This window comes from Dipteris shenzhenensis, chromosome 15 (genome assembly GCF_047967505.1).
Source record: "Dipteris shenzhenensis isolate YYH24624 ecotype China chromosome 15, Dip_SZ_1.0, whole genome shotgun sequence".
Lineage (NCBI taxonomy): Eukaryota > Viridiplantae > Streptophyta > Polypodiopsida > Gleicheniales > Dipteridaceae > Dipteris > Dipteris shenzhenensis.
In genome coordinates, this window is record NC_141610.1 from 14,586,794 (window position 1) to 14,612,217 (window position 25,424).

Genomic DNA, 25,424 nt, shown 5'->3' on the forward strand with positions numbered 1-25,424 from the left:
GCAAACTTTCCCTCTCATCACATAAAATGTTCACAATCCCTGGTTATAGCATATTTCCAACCAAATCCAAGGCCATCAATTCAACATACCAAACTGAGGCGCGCCACCTTCACACTTTCTTAGAGTACTTATCACAAGCATTACTCACAAAACCATCTAGTTACCTGACTTTCGCTTTAGGGGATTTCAACATCAACATGCTTGAGCATTCACAAAAGCAAGTGCAACTAGCAAACCTCATGGAACAACATCATTTTCGACTGGGGAACAAAGACCTGACAACTATGGATCTCAGCTTGATCATATCTGGACAAACGTGCCACTTATCAATAGTTACGTAGGGACAACTCAGGCATATTGGACTGATCAATAGTTACATTGGGACAGCTTAGGCATATTGGACCGATCATAGTCCTATTTACATTGCATATCAATTCCCACCGTGCCTATCATCATTTGTAGCACCTTACAATTCCAAACACAAAAAGCTAGCAAAATTCAATCCCAATAGTTGCTTTGGAGCAACTCAAGCATACTCCAATGCACCCCCCATTATTTACGACACCCCATCCTTAACTTCCCAAGCTCAAAACAACCACTACACGCATCTTTGCAACAACAATGCCGGTAAGTACTTTGTGTGGTCTACTTACTAGCCTTGTACTTGGTTATTGTACTTAATTGTCATTCGCTTGGCCAATCATTAACGAGGACTGCTACAATTAGCTACCACAACGGATGCGATGTTGTGGGCCAACTTGTATTTCCCAATAAAGTACTTGGCATGAAATTATCACGGCTTTTCCTTTTGAGAAAAAGCTAGTGCAGTTGTGCTCTCTTGTTTTCACAGAGAAGAGCCATACATGTTGCTAGTATATTACATGAGTCCTATTTTACCCATTTGTTCCTCATCATCAAAAGCTACCCTATTGTAATCATCTCAGACTAAGAGCAGGGCTTACAATAGCCAGAAGATCCTCTCACATAGAGGAAGAGCACTAGTTTCTTGAAGGTGGTTTGGGTTAGAGGAGGAGCGTCATCATTGTTGGCTAATCAACTTCAATAGAAGTAATGGCTTAGGCCTTATTTCAATTTGGTATTCAGTTCAATAGTTCTTCAATTGTCTTTACTTTCATTTGATTCATCTACACTCACATAGTCCATGTGATATGCCAATTAAGGCACAATGAGTCAAACCAATGAATGATGGGACTGAAAAATGTTTAAGAGAGAACTTCAAGATTGATGATGAGAAGAGCCAATACGCTCACACTCTTCATAAATCTGAGCATCGAGGATAACATAATCCCTATCGTCAAAAACCTAAAAACTCCAATTGAAGCCTACAAGACATTGCAGACCACCCTTGAAGATTCTAGTACACACAAAGACTTCGTTATTAAAAGAAAATTGAGTAGGGAGATGTTATCTCATCACTGAGGAAACCAAAAGGCAAATCAAGAAGCTAGGTAATGGGGATGATACAACCTTTATGGCTAAAAATAAAGACAAAATCAAAAACCTCGTTTTAGCCCTAAACCAACCAGAATTTTACTTTATAGTGTCAACATGATCATCATGAACAGAATGACACAAAGAAGAAAGGACCTTGCTTTTACTGTGGGAAGCCCGAACACTTTTCTTCCAAATGTCAGAAGAAAAGGCAAATATGCCTAAATACAGGCGTAAAAGACACTGAGAATCTAGCCATGGATCAAACTAGTAATTCTAAGAAAGCCTTAGCTATCTCAAAACCAAATAAGTCTAATGAGTCATGGATCATTGAGTCCAAAGCCTCCAATAAATTCACTCCACACAAGGAGTAGTTCACTTACTTAGAGAAAAGTGACAATGACCATGTAGAACTAGGAGACTCCAGAGTCCATCAAATCAAGGGGAGACTGGTAATACACCAATACAAATGCTGAATAAAGCTATATGGGACATACATAATGTTCCAAGTATGAAGAAAAACCTTCTATTTGTTAGCGCCATTACTAAACATAACAAGAAAGTGAAATTTGATGAAGGGGAATGTCTCATTCGAGACAAGGCAAATGATCTCAAAATCATAGCCAAGGGAATTGAGGAAGACTGACATCATCTATACCCAACTTTAAGGCCTATATCTCTCAAAATCATAGCCAAGGGAATTGAGGAAGACTGACATCATCTATACCCAACTTTAAGGCCTATATCTCTCAATTAAGTAGGAAAGAAATCATCTGGCATGAAAGGTTTGGCCATTTGAACGTACAAGCTGGTCCTCATGAATTGGAAAGGTCTTTGTGAATGGCTTGCCACATCTTTGTCAAGAGAAGATTATTTTTATCATGGGAAGTCATAGCCATGAAAAGTTTCCAAACAAAGTTTCAAGAAAAAAAGATATCCTTGAATTGATACATTCTTACCTATGTGGTCCTTTGAATGTCAAATAATTATAAGGTAAGGTTTACTTCCTAACATTCATAGACGATTACTCTAGGAAGACTTCTTGAAGCAAAATCCGGAGAACCTTACGTACCTTGAGAAAATCATTGCCATGGTTGAAAACCAAACTGGAAAACATGTTTGGGCTCTCAAACCAAAAAAAGGAAAATAATATGAGTCCACAAAATTTATTGAATTATGTAAAGAGTAGGGCATTGTAAAACAACACTCTACTTTTCACACTCCCTAACAAACGGTGTTGCTGGCCATACTCAGGTGAGAGTGTGTGGAAAGCCCATAAGATAGCAAACTACTTGTGGGCTAAAGTAGGAAATATCACTACATGCATTCATAATCAGAGTGCTATGAAAGAAGCCTTAGCACGAGTAAAGCATAGAATAGATCACTCAAGAATACTTGGCTACACGACTTATGCTTGTATTCCTAATGGCAACATAAGAAAATTGGCTAATAAATCAAACGATTCACAATGGAGGATTGTAAACCCATCAATGCACCACTGGAACCAAACATTGCATATCCAATCAATGCAATATTCCAATATATGGCTCATCTGAAAGAAGCCCATCAAAATGCAACCAGGAGGATACATAGGTGTGTAAAGGGAACCCTTGACTCATAAGGTTGAGGGTACAAAAAAAGCAATCACCTAAAATTGTGAGGATTCACTAATAGTGATTGGACAAGATGCTCAGATAACAAAAGATCTAAATCTAGATATTGCTTCAATGTGACTTGATATCTTGGAGTAATATAGAGCATCCACTAATGTAGCTTGTGGGCCTATCTTTACACTAACAAATCCAAGCTTGTTATTGAGTGATAATCAAAGCTATATTGCATTGGCTAAGGATCTTGTATTTCATGCTCAAATGAAGCACATTGAGCTACAACGTCACTTCGTACATGAATAGATACTGAGCAATCAAATTGAGCTTATTTGCTGGTCAACAAAAGATGAGGTGGCTAATATCCTAACCAAACCTCTTACTAAATGAAGCAATAGAAGTTCTCTAACCTGATGTGAGTGAAGCCTAATCCATTACTCTTCAAGTATATTAAAAAAAGTGAGAAACTATGGACTTAGTTCATTAAATTACCCTAGAGCTAATTTTTGGGCTAGGATTAGTAAAAGGTAAAAAAGAGTGATATGTAGACCTTAGTTTTTAGGATACATCCATGACACTGTCATGCTAGACAAGGGCTAGAGATTTTTAAGCACATGGTGTCACAAGCTCCCACATACATCCATCATAGATGAAAGGGATGGTTGCCACTTGGCACCATTGTATTTATCTATCTCTTGTAACCTTGCAAATGCACCATCTCTCACTCCCTCTAGGGCAACCAACGAGATGCCGGTATTGTTCTAGTACATGTGTTTGGTGCATTATGATTGGATCAATGTACCACATAGGATGGGACTAAAGCTCTAGCTTTTGTGAGAAACCACTTGAGTGCTTCTCCTTCACTTCCTCACCTTTTTAGTTGGTGTCTTATATGTCGGGTTTATTGTGTGATACCATTCAATCGCTGCCTCGTGCTTCTTCAATCTTCTTCTCAAGATGAAGCACATTCAATTGTATGATTCCATTCTAGTTAGTATTAGCATTTCCATTGCAACAATTCACATGTGTGTATCTATCCCTACCTTTGTCTGAAGGGCATTGAAATCTAGCAAGCCTCCCATTTCTTGTTTTCTTTCAACATGGTCTTGACTTGAGCAAAAGAAAGGATATTTAAAGGGCCGTATTTTTCAATATGGTGATGTGTAGGATATTAAAAGGGCCATATTTTTCAATATGGTGATGTGTATTATACTACTTGAGCTAGAAGACATACTTGATTTATGATGCGTATTTAGGTATGTAGAATCAAGCTTCATCCATTAAAGGCATAAATCCATAAAGAAGGGGCTTTCATTGCAAGAGAGCTACATAACAAGAACGTTACTTGGATAGGTTGGGGTGGTAAGTATATCTAAAGAAGCATTGGAATCGAAGTTTTATTCCAATATTTCAAACTATTTCAAGTGTTTAAGTTTTGTCTAAACACATTTCCATGTTTTGAACAGACTTAAAGCTTCCTTTCAATTTGTTATCTCCATAACTAATTTATGGTGCAAAATCTTAGATCATCTACATGTTAAATGTACAACAAATTTAAAGGAGCCAAAGCAAGGATTCCTCAAATCCTCATGAAATCACATGAAATGGAACTCTACATTAATTGTGCATTAGCAACTAAAGTTTTACAAATGGGAGGACAATATATATTTAGATGACTACAAAACATTAGAATTCATAATGTTGCAATTCATATTTACTAGAATATGTACTCATGTTCTAGACCTATAAAACAAAATAATGAAAAGCTATACTGATTAAATGTTTTGCAAATTCCCAGTTATATCCTTAACCCTTACAATATATCAAACTCTAACCTCAAATAGAGCTAGTTGCAATGCAATGATCACACATATTAGGGGCCAACATAAAAGGAAAAGACGGATTGTATGATATGAAGGAAAACATGGTCTAATGTTATCCCATAATGCATTAGTAGAACTTGTAAATAATGTGTACCACTTGAGGTGGGGTGTAAAAAAATAGTGACATGAAGAATAGTTACTCCAGAATATTGTCATCGGAAGACAGTCCACATGGAGAATGAAAAGCATGAGGAAGCATCTACACATTGATAGCAGGCATCAAATTGCTTAGTCAAGCAGCGACTCAAGTCCAAATGATGCAACGTTCTAATCTTTTAACATATACCTAGATGAATCTAGGAACATTCCCAAACTCATCCTCTAAAAACACAACATAGTGCAGTTTCAATCTCATGATAGTCACTCACAAGGTTGAAAACCATTAACTCCATCATGCATAGCAGGGACTAGCTACTATGACATCCCCACTGACGTCATCAGCGCCCAACAGTGGGTGTAGACCATAGTATAAAAATATGCTCTCACACATACAAATCCACACACCCACACATACTTGAGCATCCACTATCCATTTATACAAAGTCTTCGTACTGAGTTTCTGTCAGCACTCCGGAGGTGAAAAAAATTATATTAGTTAAATTTGCCAGCCCTAATGCTTAACAGCTTTAGCATTGGATAAGCTCACCTTAGATTATTGCACAGAGTGTCCACCCATATAACAATAAGAGTTTAAAATTCCTTTCCTTTATCCAGATCTTTTGATCCGTTCTTGTGTGCAGACATTTCTAAACCAACGCCCTGCCCATCGATTCACAATATCCATCCTTGCCTTACCTGCTCAACTTATTCAAGCTCATCCACAAGATTTAAGAGCATAAAAAGTGTAAGCTCCTCAATGGATGTGGCCTTGTGACTTTGCTATGATACACTGCTCTTGCGACCATCTCACCATATTCTGGTAGTTCATTAAGTCATTGACGCTCCAGAGCAGAGGCCTAGATACAGAAAGGCCTTCACATAGACTCCATGATGACAATACTAGGAAGACTATTCCAAATCACTTCAAGGCAAAGCCTAAATAAACAGACCTCACAACCTTAGTTTTAATCACCATCCAGCTTGTCCAATAATCCAAATCCCACCACATTACACATTACGCTGTCATAGCAGAGTTCAAATCAACCTCTTACCAAGTTGGAAGTAAACAAATTAGTCACGTGAACACCCTGAATATCATCTAGCTTTCAGCTGGAGAAGCTCCAGAACTGTTCTCTTCCTGAAATACTCCATGTGTTCCTGCATTAACAAGGTCAGCAGTAAAACTTTTTCATTCCACAAAAGGATCTGTAATCAATTGGATAGCAGATGGCCATTCCATGATTAAAAGAGGGAGAGAAGGAAAGAGGGATACACACACAAAACATAGCGCCTCCGTCACAACTGACAACATGATCACAGTCTTCTGGAAATAAGCACAATAATTTCAAGACAAACAAGAGTCCAAGACAAAGGACTCAAAAGCACTCTTGAAGGGTCCCGATCCCTCTAGGTTCCCACTACACTCTCTTGTTAGATTGCACAAATCACAACCCTGCACACTCTTACGTCAACCTTCATATAAAACCAAATTAAAAGGTAAAGCATACATGTGTTGTGGCTTTCAGTTCTCTGCTAGACTATATATACCTTCATAAGACTGTCGATGCCACTTCAGTGGCCATCTTCTACTGCTGCTGGTCGACAGTCTCCTGTCCGCTGCTCATGTAGCCACCGCCCAAGGATCCCCAGATCAGTTCACAGCTGTCTCTCCCTGCTGGTCCTCAATCTCTGCTGGAGCCACTTCCCCATTTCTGAAGTCCACCGCCACAGCCTTGCTTCTGCAGCAACGGTCATTGGCTCATCTCTGCAGGCTGCTACCTCCTTGCTGCAGCTCTTGTTGTCAGCCTTCCCAACCTCTTGCTGCCTGTTTACCACTGGTCAAGTCTGGCTCAGCCTCAGACAAGGTTGCTGCCTTCAGCTAGGGTTCCAGTTCAACACTTCTGCAGTTGATTTTCTGCAGGAAAACACTTGCATTTGCTGCACTGGCTGTGCAGGCTTTCCTGCAAAGAATTCGAGCCTTCTTTGCCTCATCTCACCTCTGCAAATTGGGCTTTTTGCACCCCCCATATCAGGTCCTCATGCCTTGCGTTTTAATTTCAGGTTATTTTGAATGGTACCAACTACCCCATGTGGTCATACATGATGTGTGATGTGTTCGTGGCCAAGAATCTGTGGAACATTATTGCAAGCTTTGAGGTCAGATGCCCATCACAGGTATCTACCACTGCACTTATCACTACAGGTGCGCAACTACTGCTGAAACGTCATCTTCCAGCATTGTTGCTCCTTTGCCTCCAGCTCATGAACATCTAGATGGGATGTCACACATGCACAAGCTCATGCTTTGGTTGCATTGTCAGTTAAACAAGTGATAATCCCTCACATCAGGTCTTTTTTCCATAAAGCAAGGTGCACCCAAAAGTTCCGACCATTTATCATTTTCAACAGGTCACAAGCTAGGGACTAGACTCTTGCAGCCTTCCTCTCAGACCTCACCCCTGCCTTTCTAATGTTCGATTATTGAGATGAGGTCTCATTCCAATTTCAGGTGGCTTTTGATTCTCATGGAGCCACGAGCGCAGTGCTCAAGGCTAGCCCTTTGGCACTTGGTTCCAAGAGGATATTTTTTTACACCTTTCACTTTGGTGTTTGACCCAATAGAGGAGGACAGCACTCTTCATCAGATTTCACGGTCTACCTCAGGTTTGCCACAATTGGAGCTTCTTTTGGGCTAGTCAAAGAGATCCTCCCCCCCCCCACCCCCCCCCTCTTCCGCCGCAGAGGCAATCCGTTCTGATGGGGTTCCCAAAGTTAGGGTTATCATCTCTGACCCTAACATATCCGATGACCACATTATTCTTCAACATCCCGAAGGCTCTCTTTTTTTACAGCGAGTCAAGAACACAATCAGGTAGGATTAGTGTCGGGTTTGCAAGACACTTTGCCATTTTGCTAGAGATTGTCCAAAGAAGCCTAGAAGTCTTCTGGTGCACCCCCTCCTCATCAAAGCGCTCCATCGATACCTCTTGCACGTCTAGCACCAGTTGCGCATTGAACCTACTGCCCCCCACTGGGTTCCGGTCAGATTGGGCATTACTCCACCATTAGAAGACTGTGAGGCCCTTCTCTTGTCCTTGATCCTGCTTAGGGCATGTCCAGGGATGACATTTCCTCAGCTCTACCTCTCGATCTTGGCCTTCCTCCGGCTTCTGAGCAGCTCCCTTCCATGTCAATACTGTAGGCACCTATTGTTGATCAAGGGAAGGATGTGGTTCCTGCCTCTGCAGCTCTCTTACAAGCAAGGATACTACGGACTACTGCACCGTGTTTGCCTTAGGAACGTTTTCTCTCTTGGCTGATTTTGTAGAGGTAGAGTGTGTGTCCTCTAACTTTGGTTACGCTGCTCTTCATCTTCCTATCGATAGAGCGTGCTCGTCCACCGGTGTGAATGTCCTTTTCCTAGCGGATTTCCCTCCTCTGTTATACACCTGGAGATATAATTCGCAAGAGAGGGGTGTTTCTGCCACTAGGTCGGGTGAAGTTTTCCAGTCAACTTCCTCCCAACCAATGAGGATTGTTAGAATGGACAAAGGCTGCTCTGCAGCTTGCCAAAAAAGGATATGCAGGATGTTCGGGCCAGCGCACAATGTATCTAAAGTTTACAGACGGAAATTTTTGTGCATACAGTGGAGCACATACACCAACATGGTTCACTCTAAAAAGGTCCCAAAAGGATCATTCAAAAGCTTCAGATCTTGCATATTAGTTGAGATTGATAAAGGATGTTTTCCATGTGCCCTTGCTGAAACTAATGTGGGTCCAAACCTACACAATCGCTGCGCTGAGTCATATCCTCTCCATTCCAAAGCAAGTTTGAGATCAAAGAGGCATCGTGTGCCAGTTTTTACCCTGCTAATAGGGCAAATGCACAGCACTCAATAGCTAAAGCAGTTCCTCAGTGGAACACCATTACTTGTAGAATTTGAGTGCTTTTTTTTTTCAAGGATGGTTTTCAGAAAGATCGAAGCTATATGGGTGAAGTCTAAGTACTTAGGAGGGTTGTGTTTACTGCATCGGTACCTTACATCACATATCTTTATGCTTTCCTATCCTTGCACTACAACAAGTCTCAAGATCCTCTCCATCCCAAAGCAAACATTGGCATCAAAGAGGAGTATGGATTCTTTTAGTATGCTGATTGCGGCGAATGCCACAGCAATCACATGGCTACAGCAGCTTTTCATTGGACATCTATTGCTTGTGAAAATGAATGGCTCTAGTAAATGTAGAATGGGTGTTTTGAGTTAGGGAGGCATACTCTTTTTCTCCAATCCCAACCATTACACCTAACTGCTGCAACTTAAACCTTGAGTGCACTAGTTGTACATACACTTAAGGCTTACCTGTGTAAATTTCAAATCATCTCCTCGGCTGTAAAAATCTGCATACTTAATCATGAACATGCCACAGTCACACCTGAAAAATAGAAATAGGAATAGGATGTCAGCTATCTCCATTACAAAAGATGATTTCTACTACAAACACACACAATATCTTTGAGAACAAGACAACCAATCGTTGGCTGGTCTAACCTAATGCTTTGAACAAATAGTTTTTCCAAAAGAGAAATCGTCTATGTAACATGTCATCGTGGACCTAACCCTAGCCAATCCACATGATGGCATGTACCACCTCATGATAGCCCAAGTGTTGTTCTAACAGAAACTCATGCAAAATAGAGCGAGTGCCTCAACTAGATTGCATTGTCCCTAAATATAATCCCTCTTATCAACTAATCCATCCATATGATACCCCTTTTATAATCCATAGCTATAAATTGTTGACTGGTAACCCTAAGGGATTAGCCAAAATTTTCAAACGTCTATTTTTTATAATATATCCCATCTCAACGAAATACAACTTTGACAAAGCAATGGTCTTTTCCTCGCCTTGAGCCAAGGCACCTTGAAACCATTATAGTGTAACAAACAAGGAGTTAAGACTAGCAAAATGAAAACTCGTCTCTTCCAAGGGATAGGTGAGAGAATGCCAAATCCCAAGAAGCCCTATTATATACATGGGCTCCATGCCTAGACTACGAAAACCTTTAGCCCATAGGAAGAAGCTCGGAGTGAAGCCTCCACTGCCTATCACCCAAACAAGTAGCTACAAAACTCAACATGAAGAGCCAAAGTCCTTGACAAAAGAGGGACCCTTTCAAAGGACCAAATAGGGAAGATGACTGGAAAGATAAGATGTGCAACAACTCCAAGGTGCAGGCCAATGAGGATGTCACTCTGCAAACAAGGGATGTCAGCACCTTACCATATCCTAAGCTGCCATGGTGGACAACATGGTGTTCCTCAACCAAAGACATCCAAATATAGGAGGTGAATCCCCACTAGTCACCATTGAAAATAAATAGGTGAATCACAAAGGCAGGCTTCAATGGTGCAATTGTTATTATTATTGCTACTCCTAAAGTTTGCTAGCACTCAACAACCCTGCTTGAGCAGCTATATATACCTTTGTAAGACTAGAATACGTCCATTCATACAAATTTAGATTTTTGTTTGAGCAGCGAGCCTAAAAGTTGACACATAGGCAAGCAGGCTTGCAATACAGGCCTATAGAAGCCCAACACTCCCAAACTGCGAAGCAAGCAGCCCAAAGGTTGTGATGTAAGAGAGTAAAATCCCAACACTCCAAAACTGCGAAAAGCCTTGAAGTTGGACATCATCAATTAGTCCAACATGGCTTTACCTTTCTTGTCAACCCTTTGCCATTCCGTTTTTCCCATCTTTGAAAGAATTGCATAGGTGAAGAGAGGAGAAGGGCCCCACCCCTTAACATGAGATTCTGGCTGCACATGCTGTGAATCCTTGGGACAGTGGTTGGCAAAGTGTCCAATAATCAAATTTCTTGCATTTATAGCAATCATCGGGAAAGGAAGCAAATTGGACACGCAAACGATACAGAGCAAAGACATCAACACCAACATCGAGGTAAGTGGGTATACGAATCAGCATTTCCCATAAAACACATACATGTACGTCTCTGCCTGGGATAAGGTAAGCATTGTTTGGCGCATATAAAACCCAACCAAGCAGGGCTGCCAACGATCGAATATGTGGAAGAAGTGGACAGGCTAAAGGCATTTGGCTTTAACGGAGGATGCTTATGAATAGTGTTATTTATAGCCATTGAAGTAGACTTGTACTTCTAAGATTAGCTGAGAGGGTGTATCTTGATTCCACTCTCTAATGTTGTGTCCTTTACATGTGGGTGAAAGGCTTTGCACACTTGGATGGATTGGCCTCCAACAGCCTGCCAACCTCAAAGGGCAATTCACATGAGCATTGGAACTAGGAATTGCTAAAGGACCTAGAAAGGCTATGCTATAGCTAAGGTCTGAAAGTTTATACCTGCTTCATAGACTTTCAAAAGGCTTTTGACACAGTCCCATGAGCCCATTTGATACGGAGGCTTCAGGAGATGTAGATACTAGAGGTTATGATCTGGGGGATGATGAGTCTATATAAAATCTGTTAGAGGGAGGTTACGCACACCTGGAGGTCTGTCAAACTGGGTTCAGAGTACGATTGGGGTGAAGCAAGGATGCCCACACTCTCTTTGACCCTCTTAGGGCTCTACATTGACGAGATCACAACATTCATTGACCGCCTAGGAGGAGAGGGATCCCTACTTGCAAATTTGATGATACAGATCCTGTTGTATGCAGATGACATAGTTCTCATCTCCTCTCTGCACCAGGTTTACAGTGACATCTTGAGGCTCTAGATGTATTTTGCGGGAGAGAGACATGACAGTTAACCTTTGCAAGACCAAGATTATGATCTTCAACACTTTATGAGCAATACTCTAGCAACACAACTTCGCTTACCAAGGAGAGCCACTGGAGATAGTACAAACATATACATATCTCGATGCAGTTTTCCCAGGGCCTATCTTCACGATGACACATGCAGCTAGAGCTCGAGTCACACGAGGGCACAGGATTGGAGAGAGAATGCTTCCGGGCATACTTTTAGGATCCCCCGATGAAGGGGTGGCTTTTTGATACACTAGTAAGACCGACAACCATGTACGTAGCACCCTTTTGGGGATGTGACCTACCGGCAGCTGAGTGGCAGAATTTCGAGAGACTACAAGTCGTCATGGGGTCCAAGATGATCACGAGTAAGCCGTCGGTTCCTCACCAGATCATACAAGCTGAGTTCACTATGACACCCTTGCAGATTGATGCCATCTTCCAGACAGTGACAAGGTGTGGGCCTTACCCCGATGGAGATTACCGAGGCTGACACTAGAATCATCCAAACCACTAGCTGAGTGCGAAACCAGCACAGCCTGGTATGCACGTATCTCCAAATGGTTTCGATCTCAATACATTCAGATGGACCGTCTCCCCCCCTTTCAGTATAGTTTGGACTCCCCATCCCTCCAGACCCCACAAGATGAGATCAACTGTATCATACAGTTGGATTTACTTCAGCTATAAACATCACGTACTTGGGGAGGGGACCAAGAGTTCCCTACCAAGGTCCAGTTTTACAAACCGTTTTAGGGTTAGGGTTAGGGCATCTAACCCTTTCCTTTATAACACTCTATGTGTTAATGCTATGAACAATATCAAACACATGATATTGAGATGGTTTCTTAACACTTTCCCTCAAGATCAACATCATGAAGTAGGCCTTCCCTCAAGATGATGAATCTGGGGAATCAAAGAAGAACTGAGCATTACATTCCATCACACCCCTTTAATGGGAATGTCCTTTCTCTAAGTCAAACCAAGAGCTTGTCGGTGCTTCTCGAAAAACTCTTTGCCAAGTGGTTTGGTAAAGATGTTTGTAACATTTTCTTTGTCATCACAAAGCTGCAGTCTTGAGGTATCGGATGACGGATTGATCATCACGCCCCAGTATCTGTGGGACAGGAGAGTTACCCAAGCACTGAGGATTGCCATAGGACAGATGCGAGTTTGGTTACACCAGTTGAGGATCGAGGCAACGAGGGCCGCATCCACACCTAGAGAGCAATGGATTTGCAAGTTATGCACGCTGGCAGTAGTGGAGACAGAGGAGCACTTTCTATGCATCTGCCAAGCTTATTATGAGATCCGAGGATGCTACTACTTCTACTAGGAGGAGTGTGGATTCTGACCACTCTCCCGATTGATCCACGTCCATGATCAGGTGTGTGTTGGCCTTAGCGAGCCCTTTGCTTTTGCTTCAGCCCATGGCGGCTTGTATGAGCTATTTTGTTGATTGTACTTTGTCTCATAGCCCCGTGAGGCCTCCCGAAGACGTCAATCTCTCTCTCTCTCTCTCTCTCTCTCTCATTGTGGAACGACTACAAAAGCTTCAAGTACCTCACGAACTCAAAGAGGACCATCTATGTGAGAAAGTATTAGCCGAGTAGCCAAAAAACAATGGGAAATTTATCATAAGCAGTGACATATGGGTCAAACAATGATGTCCCCTCTCACCAACTCTTTTTGGTCTTTTTATCAATGATCTGGAAGATTGGATGAAAAAACACAGTAGAGAAGGTGTCAAAATTGCAGAATATGCTCTAAGATTGCTTATTTACAAAGATGATGATGTCTTTTTCGCAAAGAGCAAGTAGAAAATGCAAGCACATTTGGACATATTGGGGTAGTTCTGCAGACACTCAAGAATGCATATCAACATAGCCACAACAAAAGTCATAGTGATCGGAACTCACAATAAACGGATTGGTGTCACTTTCGAAGGGGAACCTTTGGAAACAATCTACTCATATAAATATCTAGTGCTGGAATTTGCCAAGAACTACAAGTGGAATGCATGTGCAGAAAGAAGAATCCTGGGGGGTTTGAAAGCTTTGTACAGCTTCCAAAATAATTGTAGGAAAGCACACCCGTGGAAGTTGGAAATCAGAAAGTTTCTCTAAACTATGCTTGTACAAACCGTGATCCTTTATGGGTGTCCACCATGGGCTACGTAGACTAGCACACAAGCTAGTTCAACAAGTACTAACTACATAGCAGGTCTATAGAATTTTCTTTCAGTGGATGTAAAAGATCACTATCTATTGATAGTGATCACCAGTCCCATAGATCTTGAAGGGTCTCAAGAGGACTTTGATACTATCATATCACTATTTGTTGATAGTGATCACGAGAGGACGCAGATGGGTGCCCGAGAGGTTGGGAGCGGGGGGTTTGGGGGTGGCACGAGGCAAGCCTACACACAATAAAGCAACACTTAGAATTGCTTCAGTATCCAATCATAATCTTTCATTTAGTTAAGGTGCAACCTCGACCCTCATACCTCGTGCCACCCTACACACAATAAAGCAACACTTAGAATTGCTTCAGTATCCAATCATAATCTTTCATTTAGTTAAGGTGCAACCTCGACCCTCATAATCTTTCACATCCTAGAATTCATTAGTATTACATAGCTATTGCTCCTTATAGATCTTAAAAACTAAAACAACTAATAAAATCAAGTTAGAATAACTCGATATAGCTTCCTTGGAAAACTCGTTAATGTAATTGCGATAACTTTAAGCCAGTTTACAAGAGACGACTATGTTGTGTGTCCCTTAAATAAATGTGCCATTCAAACATCAATTGGATCATAGCAATCAAGAAATTCTAAATTACAAAAGAATGGCTAACCAGTAGACGATATAATCTATAATTGCTAACATACCCATTTAGCTGTTCTGGAATATCTTGAGGATAATCCTGATCCCAAGAGCTCACATCAAAGTTTTGACTTAATTTGTCCTTGGCCTCATCTTTAACGTACCTTGCCTGCAAAAAATAATAATTTATAATTGGTAAACAATACATGATAGCTCAATAAAAGAAAAGAACCAAGTCTTTCCTTCAATAGGCATGCAGAAGTTGAATGTGCATTGTTTTAGATCGCACGTGGTGCACACATATGCATGCATGCATGTATGTACATGGATGGATGGATAGATATGCCTGTGTGTGTGTGTGTGTGTGTGTGTGTGGGGGTGGGTGGGTATGCGCGCACATGCGCATGCGAGCTCATTGCTTTGGATACCTCCCTCAAGCCTAGTTGGAAGTTTTTTATTATTGTTTTTAGTTATGAGTAGGAGCTGCCCCACTTTAGGACAGCTATGAATGTAAATTCTTTCTTAAAGCAAAATTTCTTTTACAACAAAACAAAAGTATGCGTGTGCGTGTAGAGAGAGAGAGAGAGAGAGAGAGAGAGAGAGAGAGAGAGAGAGAGAGATGTATTAACGTTTGCAAGAGGCCTTGCGGGCCTATGAGACAAAGTACAAAACCAAAAGTAACTTATACAAGCCGACTGGGCTGAAACAAAGGGCTCACTAAGACCCTTGCTGAAAGCTAAAGTGCTAAACTAGTGAGCAAAATAGCAAAATAGTATCAGGTGCTCAGAACTAATGCTCCTCGTACATAAACAGGCTACCTATATCCAAGTACTCTGGAGCTCTCTAATGGGATTTGAGAAGCTCTCATATTTGTGTCTAACGAGCTGTCTCTCGAGGCGGCGGAGGGCGTGGTCTCCTCAATCTCTATATCTGATGGGCTACGTCAAGGGTAACGCCTCGTCTCTAGCGATCTCCTCTGAGGAGGGCTGAAATAGACCGGACCTTGATCGTGAATGCTCTGGTCACTCTCCATGCCGCATGTGGAGTGTGTGCCTCTCGTCTGGCAACAACATGGTGGTGATTCTCACTGCTAATCCATGATGCTCTCATCTCATCAAGCTCCCTCAACCTCCCCGATAGCTAACTCAAATGCATAGAAGTCTATAACATGTGTTTGTAACCGGCCTTCAGTTTCCTAGAGGGCAATAGACCATAACTATTGCATTTTCATTATTCACAGCCACATTGCATCATTTCCAACCACTTAACTTTAACCAATACCACTTAAAAACAATTTGAGTGGATGGAGGCTAGAGTGCCCCTGCTTAAATGAAACCAAGTACAAGACACCACACTGGCCCCAAACACTTAGCGCCCCTTCCGATATTTATTTATTTCTTTAAGAATGAAATACATGCAACAAGGGCTCACCCTTGTGCTCTGCTCCACGGGCAATTCCACTGTCCAAGCCCAACCTTGGCTATAACCTGCATTCCATCCTAGTGCACACACTAGTAACCAATTGCCAAGACAAGGCTAAGGCATTCACCATTATCCATGACCAACTGTAAAGGTGTCCAAGCATTCCACAAAGCATTCAACTTACTCAACCAGGACTGGCAATCCCACAACCCACTGACCAGCCTCTCAAGGTGACCAAGCTTCAACACAGATCTCAAACTAAACAGGTGACCACAATACAAGAAGAAAATCCACACACTGCCCCTTTGATTACACCCTCTGTGACGGGGTGCCCAATCACTGTCTGAATGGCCAAAAGGAGCTTCCAACAACAAATGGAGCAACAACAAACTTCCACAATGACTTACATCCAGCTCCAAAACACCTCCGGGGGTAGCAGATCCCAGCAAGCAAGAGACAACAGGAGGAAATGGCAGCTTGGAGAGGGGAAGGAAGAGAGATAACAGCTGGAATGAGAGAGAGAATGCAGAAGAGTCACGGGCAGGAGAGGGAGAGCATACAGCCAGCCATGGAAAGGCCTCGTAGTGCATGCATCCTCTGAAACCAGCAAGGAAAACACCTCGAGATGAACGTAGATCAGCCGTACAGCAACAAGAATACCTCAAAATCAGTGCCCGCTGGTCCGTACAGTAGCAGCTTCACCTCAAGATGCGTGCAGGATAAAAACAGCCGTACATCAGCATGGAAAACCGTACACCAGTGTTGGGAAAGAGCGCAATCAATGGAACAGCTACTTGGGATGCATGAGAAGCAGAAAAGAACAGCCCGTACAGTCCACCTTGGAGAAAACTAGGAAAAGCTGCACGTACAGCTCCCATACAACCACCTTAAAGGCTCCGTACAATCCATACAGAACCTATGGAGCAAGCTTGCCAACCTTGGAAAATGAACTAGCCACCAATTAAGGTTCAAATGTACACCTTCTCCACAGGGTGTGTGCAATGAACGAGAAGCACATCAAAAGAAATCCGTACCTTAGCAAGGGGTGAGGGGCTGCCACGTGGCCCCCTCCTTAATGCTCTAACCCACAAAAACCAATGGAACATTGGTTCGCCTCTCACGTTAAAGTCCTAACCCCTACTAACCAATGAAACATTGGTTTCTCCTTGGGCTCAACAATTAGACCCCTCTAAACCTTGCCTTGCCCCTAGCAAGTAGGCCTAGTGTGTGCACCTAGGGACTTATGGGAAGTGTCACTTCCCCTGGGCTAGTCCCCTAAGCCAAAGTTAGACACCATTCATAACTTCACGTCCCCGTGACATGTTTGTGCTCAGTCAACCTCGATGACCTGTGGCATCGCCTCATGCTGCTCTTTGGTCTATCGCATCAATATATCTCTGTGTTGTTGCATCTCAATCAGATAGAGGCCAACACCAACCTGGTCGCAAAAATGGATCAGCCGTGTAAGCAGACGAAAGCCTTGCCCCTCTTGGAAGAGGCAATGATATCGCCCTCGAATGTCAGAGTAGACTAGGCAAACACATAGAAAGTGCTCCTTTGTCTCGACCTCCCCCATAGGGCATAGTCTACAGATCCTCTGCTCTTTGGGTACGCTTGCAACTCTCCCTGCCTCAATCCTCAGCTGATGTGACGAGACTCGCAACTATCCGATGACGATCCTCAATGCATGTGAGACTCTCCTATCCTCAAGATAATGAGATCTGATGACAAGACCATACTCCGAGGCCCTCAAGAAGTGGTCATGGAAGAGTTGGATCTTGGTGGGAAACTCCTCTTCTCTCCAAGCCCGAGACATATGAAGTTGGAGGAGGTCCAACCGTATGATATGGTTGATCTCATCTCGTAAGATCATCTCGGGTGTTGCATCCATGCTATTCTAAAAGGGGGGAAGTTTGTCCATATGAATGCCATGGCTACCAAACCATGTGGATATCCATGAATACCATGTTGGATCAACACCGCGCTTTGCCAGTTGCCTAGAAGACTCCAATGCTAGCCTCGGTAATCTCCACTGGGGTGAGGCCCAAACTCTGTGGAGGAATGTCACTATCTGAAACATGACATCAACCTGGAGAGGGGTCATGGTAAACTCTCCCTGTATACTATGATGGGGGACCAAGGGCTCACTTCGAATCATCCTAGATCCCATGGTCACTTGTAGCCTCTCAAATCTCTTCCACTCTGTCGCTGAAATGTCACTCCCACAGAAAGGTGTTGCATGGGTGTCAAAAAGCCAACCCTTCATCGGAGGGTTCTGGACGTGTGCCTGGAAGCACTACCTCTCTAGTCAGGCCAAAGCACCCCGCCCTCGTGTGAGTCATGTTGTAGCTGCATGGGTTATCGTGTAACCTGGCCCAGTGAACCCTACCCCCAAATATGTGTAAGACTGCACTATCTCCACTGGCTCATCTCGGTACGTGAAGCTATGGCAACAAGACACTGGTCAAGAAAGAGAGAGAGAGAGAGAGACAGAGAGACAGAGAGAGAGATGAATTACCGTCTTCGGGAGGCCTCGTGGGCCATGAGACAAAAAGAATAATCCAAAGGGTATCCATCCAAGCCGTTATGGGCTAAGGCAAAGGGCTCACTACGGCCCTTGCCGAGTGCTATGCTATGAAAACTCAAAACCCAAAAACAAGTTCTCAAAGCTAAGACTCCAAATGCATAACCAGGTGCCATGGTAACTCTCCATTGGGCTGATGTATCTATGTCTGTCAGGTTGTCTCTTGCGCTGTGTCGAGGGCATGGTCTCCGTGATCTCTGTATCCATTGGGCCATATCAAGAGTGACGCCTCGGTTCAGATGGTCCCCTCTAAGTAGAGCTGGGATGGGCTGGGTTGTCTCTCGTTGTGGCGGGGGTATGGTCTCCACGATCTCTGTATCCATTGGGCCATATCAAGGTGAGCCATGCCCTGGCCCCTAGCTGCATGAGTCATCGTGAAAACTGTCCCTAGACAAGTGTATGACGGGACAATCTCAACTGGCTCTCCTTGGTTGGTGAAGCTTTGTCGATGAAGTACAGCCCGTGAGGTGTTGAAGGTTGATTGTCAGGTCTTGCTAAAGGTTGATTGTCAATTCTCTCTCCCTTCAAAACGCCTCTAGGGCCTCTCGGTATCTCTGTAGGCCTACCACTGAAGAGGAGATGAGGACTGTGTCATCTGCATACAATAGTATCCGTATCATCAAATCAGCAAAAGCAAGGATCCCTCCCCTCCTAGGCGGTCAATAAAAGTCATGATCTCATCAATATAGAGCCCAAAGAGTGTTAATAAGAGGGGGCATCCTTGCTTCACTCCGATCATGCTCTCAAACAAATCTGGCAAGCCTCTAGGGGCATGTACTCTCCCTCTAGCTGACTCATATAAGCTCATCACCCCCCCCCCCCCAATCACCTCTCCTAGGATCTGCATCTCTTGGAGTCTCCTAATCATACGTGCTCGTGGGACTGTATAAAAGGCCTTCTAAAAGTCTACGAAGCAAGCATGTGACTCCGAAAACCAGCCTGTCCCAAAGCCCGTTGCCCATGTGGCTCTGTGTAGCAGTTGATCTCTCTCTCTCTACTACCGATCCATAGATCTTCACCAGTGGGTGGCCAATCATGAGTATGTGGTAGTTTTCTATGTCCATGGGATCCCTCGCTTCCTGTATTAGCACAATGGTGATGGTACTCCAAACAAGTGGGAAGCTGTGACATATCGCGTGATTGAGCATCTATGCTAGGATTGGAGCCAAAACCTCCTATCCATGTGCAAAGTACTCGGACCACATCCCCTCATGGTTTTGATCTTTCCAGTTGTAGAGCCGACGCAGTGCAACTCGCACATTCTATGCAGTGAATAAGACGGATGTGGTGCCTAGATCAAGACATCATAAAGCAAGGTCGCACACGTGTGTGGGCCCCCGGATCTATGATCAGAATGGGTAGCTTACCCTTAGAGAGAAGCTCCCATGCAATAGTAAGATCTCCTCCTCAAAATGATCCGATCACCTCATCATCCTATGTTGCAAGAAAAGACCATCTCTTCCAACGTGTCAGTCGGCGTGATAACCACTATGTCTTTATTATAGTGAGATGTGCCCAAAGCCCGCTCATGTATGAGGCGAGATCTCATCTCGCAGTACTCATCATCAGACCATAGATTCTTGGGTATCTTCCCCATTGGGGGGACGTGCTGTAGAATGAGTCAAGGAGAAAAACCTAGGGGCGCCACTCTGAACCACTAATTGAGACACAGGCGAGATCTACATCATCTCCAAGGGGGGTTTGTAGCTCATGGGACAACATCCTATGGCTAGCGTGGTGATCGATGTAATGAATGCTAGATAGGAGTGGTCCATGCTTTAGGAGGGGGGGCATCAAATCATATACATGTGTCACAAAGGCTAGGAAACCCATCAAGTATCTACTGTACTCGTCCCTCCTCCATGTGGGAAAAAGGTGAGCCCTCCAGATAGCAGTCATCTATGAAGACCAACACATATGATCAAGTCATGCACAGCTCTCATCTCTAGTAGGTGTCGGCCATATCCAGTGACCTATGGTCAATGCCTCACTATCCCAAGCTTTGCTAGGTCCACCCCGGGTACTCTGAGGGGGTCAGATGCAAAGTCAAGAAACCCACAAATTTGCTTCCTGTGCACACATTGAAGTCGCCTGGGAGGAGGATCTCCCAATCTAGAGAACAATAGAACATCACCATATATATCCTCATATGGGATATGACCCTCTATGGTGACCTCATGGGTGTATGCTGATGCGCCCAAGGGGAAGAAGCATACTGCAATGAAAATCAGTCGTGTGTCAGGCGACTGAACTTGTATCCACATGTAGTGCACATGCTCCTCTTTCCGCATCACAGATATAAACGGTACCAGATGTAGGACTGCCACTTCTCCAAACCTCATATTCCACCATCACTCCTCATCTCCCTCCTATGAGCTGAGTCCTAAGTGTATCTTGTCACTATGGGCGGTCCTTCCCGGTGTACTTGTTGTAGGAGTGTCAGATCATCATCCAAGAAAGTCCTTAATCCGTTCAATGTTGTCCTCATGCTCATGAGGTGGACCTGTCCAGCTGCCCTCATGCTCATGAGGGTGGACCTGTCCATTATTGTCCGGAATCTCACTACCAAAGGCCTTGTCGATGTGTCGGGCTTGCCCACCCTCCAAGCTGCCTCTCAAGTAAGGTTGGCATCCATATGGGTGAACAAGATTTTGGCATCTGCCATAGAGGTATCACATATTGCTAGGCCTCTAACCAAATTTTTGACGATTTACTGTCCGATCTCTTGTCCTCCTCCAGGCTATCTAAAATAATCTCCTTCTTGGGGGCTGATGTGCCCTTTTTAACCACCTCTTTCCACTCCATCATCTTCGCTTCTCCCTTGGCGATTTGCTGCCTGAGCTCCGCATGTTTCCATTGCATGGTGGCCTGCATAGCTGCCTGTCCTTCTTGAGATTGGCATTTCTGTTTTGAGTTTTTCCATGGCTTTGCATGTCCCCTCTGGAGTCACATTCATGTCTTTGAGTTGCTGCAATTCAGTTCCCAAGGCATCCAGCTTGTCTTGGAAACTGGTTTTTACAGATTCCCACCCTGCCTTTTCCTTCTCTCTCTTGGCCTTCTCCTTTCTCCATCCTTCCTCAACTTTTCTTCCTTGCTTCTTCACTTCTACCAATGTCTTCTCCACATGCTTTCTCAGCTAGTAAGGCCACATTCATGGCCTCCAAACTGTCAATTTTTTCAATCAAGGCTAGGCATATCTTGTTGAGACTGGCGAGACATTGGCTATGGCCTCGTGAGGTGTCCCTCTTGAGTAGGCGGCCATAGCATTTTCCAAGGCTTGCTTCCCCCATGTATCCTCCACACATCGTCATGTAGGCATTGTGCAAAGTAGTCCTGTAGGTTTCTGCTAGTTTAGCAGAAAGTTGCAGAAATATTTTCCTTACAGGGGCGGTCCACAAGGTAGTCCTGCCTTCTTCCTTCCTCAAATGCTTCCAGTGTCCGTGGCAGTTTGGAGGGGCTGGAGAGAGTTCCCGACAAAATCCCGAAAGTTTGGGGGAGCCTGGAGGTCTCTGCTGGTTTAGCAGAAAGTTGCAGAAATGTTTTCCTTACATATTTTGTGCTTGTTCATAGCCCGGGGTGGTCCACAAGGTAGTCCTGCCTTCTCCTTTCCTCAAATGCTTCCGGTGTCCGTGACAGTTTGGAGGGGCTGGAGAGAGTTCCCGACAGAATCCCGAAAGTTTGGGGGAGCCTGGAGCTAGCCTTTGACTGGAACTTGGCCCTCTATCTGTCGTCAGGGTAGAATTTGCTGGTTTTTTGCAGGTGTGAGGCTTATGGCTGCTGGCACTGAGCATACAGCAGCGGCATCAAGCCTAGGTCTGTGGCTCCCTTTGTTGATCAATGCAGATTCTCCAAGGTTCTTGGTGTTGTCTTTGTGCGTGGCAGGCAGCTTCTGGATCGTGACAGGTTTGGAGAGGCTCCCTGTGATATTCTTGGTCGTTTTTGGTGTTTGTGCAGGCACAGGACGGCTGGAGCAGGCTGGGGGCAAGGCACCTTTGCAGTACAGCCCCCAATGAGAGCTGGACAGGTCCTGGTGCGTGGAGTAGGTAGGCAGGGGCTGGAAACATCCCCGGGACCCTACAGGCTGAGGCAGGGGTGGGGCTTGAGCAGCCCGTAGCCTGGAGCAGGCTGGGACAGGATTCGCAACTAGGGGTTGGACCTATCTTCTTCAGTCAAAAAATTATGAATCCTGAGCCAACTCAGTCTGAGGGCATGAAACTATTTTTAATATTCAAAAGCATAAATGTAGATGTGATTTTGCATTAGGAATGCAGCACAGTATTTGTATCCTCAGTTCTCGTGTTTGAATGTCATATAAGGCTTCGTTACCCCTCTTTCAACAAAAGGTATCTACTATATTCCATGCCATACTGGGAGTCGCTTTCCACCAATTTTTGCCCAAATGACTCTTCCACGTTGTACCAATGGTTTGGTAATTCCCTGACTTTGATGTTCAGAGCTATGGTCACCTTTGGCATTGCTCCAAAGCTCGAAATTGACAAATGCTTTTCTCACTCCTCCTTTTAACACTTCATCTACTCACTTTGTAAACCTAGCTTTAGTTGGCTTGGTCTCCAAATCTCTTCCTTTCGGAATCTTCACTTCAATTGTAAACTTTGCCAAACCATTATTGGACCGCTTGAATAGTGATCCATTGCCCTTCCCCTTCTCTAACACGTAGAATCCATCTCCCATGCTCTCAAGTAATTGCTTTGAGTGTTCGTTTTCTTCTTGTAGTTGTGACACTCGTTCTAGTAACAACATTATAGAATCGTTTTTGAAAGCAGGGAATTCCACTCATTTTGAAGCCTTAGCAGCTACGCTTCTTATTTGCACACCTTGCTTCTTCCCCTATGTTTTTGCAACCTCATCATAGGTTTCCATGCGCAACTGGATAAGAAAATATGCAATGCCTCTTATTTGCACACCTTAATACTTCCCCTCTGTTTTTGGTGACCTCATCACAGATTTCCATGCCAAATGGATAAGAAAATATGCTAGAATAGGGTTTCAGAAGTGGTGAATCTGAAGGGGAACAAGAAGTGCAAAGAGGAGAGCATGTGAAGGAGGACGAAGCTTCATCCGAAGCTCACAAAGGTCAACAGGACATCCCCTCCTCTTCTGAAACTATGTTGTCATCAGCACCACTTCGTCAGGATTGGTGAACTCTTTAGTACCTAGCTCAACAATCACAAACTAGTCCACTGTTGCATCATCCGTGATCTACAACCATGGTTTCCTATTACATCCAACTTCTACACCTCCCACACCACTCGGTTCTCATTTTGCTTCAGTCACGTTCTTTGCACCGTTCATGTCTTTCCAACTTCCCCCCTATCTTCTGTACTGTTTCAACCATCTATGTCCTTTCAGACTACTGACGCATTACGCATCTTACATGCTTCCAGCCCATCTGTATCTTCGCAACTACTCTTGCATCCTCAACACCTTCTATGTATTCCCCATCTTTGTTTGCATTGGTAGTGCCTTCATCACCTTCCATGTACTCTCTAGAGATCTACATTTGCATCAGTAGTAACTTTTGCAATAGTATCGTCTTCCCCAATGGTCCTTGCCTCCACAATTGCCTCTGCACCATCTATCCCGATGGTGCCCACACTTACTTTTCATTTAGTTGGGGGTCCCTTCAACATCTGTAACTGATTTGGGCCAAGAAGTGGAGTACCCAAGTAGAGGTGTTACATCAGCCATGGCGGTTCTCAATTCCATGGAGAGAGGAAGAATTTTAGAATTGCTCAACAAAGTTCGCGTGAAAATGCAAAAGATCAAGGGTCAATTACAGGAGGATGTTGAAGCACATGTCAGAAAGATTCTTACACCCTGAGAACAAGCATGCCTTCTTACACATCTTCCATCATCCTTGGAAGATGCAGCCAATGTTTGGTAATACCACTTGCCTCTCGTCATTATCAAACATGGCCAAATTTGAAGGATGATTTCTTGCGAACTTTAAGATGGAAAAGTTTGAACATATGATTGTCCAAGAGTTGTCCAAGTCATGATGAAACCAAGAGAAAGCATCTAAATTGTACACCCAAATGAAGGCCTTGGCTAGTAAGATGTCAGCCCCACCTATTTATGTCATCATGAGAGGGTGGTTCTTGAGGGCATTGCCTTCCTCCATTGCAGTAAGACTTCTTGGCAAACTTGCTGAGCAAGCCTCCTTGCAAGACTTCCTAAAAGAAGCCATGAAGATGGAACAATCCCAGTTGAGTTTTGAGCCAGCACAACTCCCAACCAATGGGTTTCCAACTAAGGTGAATCATCAAAATGGCATCGTCGAAGAATGAGTTGGAACAAATCAAAGGAGGACTGAAAGAAAGAACAAGGTCTAAGCAGCCTTCACCTTTTGAAACCCAAATCAAAGGTGGTCTGCGGTGCACTAAGTGCTGAGGTTCCAATCATGCTCACTAGAAATGTCCATACAAACATAAGATCCCAACATTGTCTAGCATCTTTGGTGAAATTCATGGATACGATGCCTCTAAATGTAGGCAAGGGGTTGAGGAAGCTTTTGCCAAAGTTTCCAACCGAGGAACCCATCGTTGCTCTCGTGCTTGCAAACAACTACTTCTGTGAATGAATCAGAATGTGTGTACCTCCTATTGATCCATCTCCACTTCTTCCTAATCCCACTTTGCTTCAAGCTCTTGCACCCAATCCAGTTGGGCCTCCATACTATTATCCTCAGCCCTATTACCCACCATACATTAGCTCCAAGAGGTGGGCATGGACCAT

At 43.8% G+C, this 25,424-nt stretch overlaps 1 protein-coding gene across 2 annotated transcripts in view; it reads right to left on the bottom strand.

The window, feature by feature from the left end:
• Positions 1-5,525: 5,525 nt before the first annotated feature.
• LOC147893412 (ubiquitin-like-specific protease ESD4) overlaps positions 5,526-25,424 on the bottom strand; it is a 28,574-nt gene continuing 8,675 nt past the window's right edge. The window contains exons 7-10 of one of the 2 annotated variants that reach the window (XM_087386115.1): positions 14,728-14,831; positions 9,406-9,478; positions 6,094-6,199; positions 5,526-5,914 (exon numbers count right to left, since the gene is read on the bottom strand). In XM_087386115.1, the coding sequence (XP_087242241.1) occupies positions 6,137-6,199; positions 9,406-9,478; positions 14,728-14,831 (240 nt within the window). In that variant the 3' untranslated portion in view covers positions 5,526-5,914; positions 6,094-6,136. Of the gene's footprint in view, positions 6,200-9,405; positions 9,479-14,727; positions 14,832-25,424 lie in introns of both variants that reach the window. The other variant, XM_087386114.1, reaches the window with a different exon arrangement.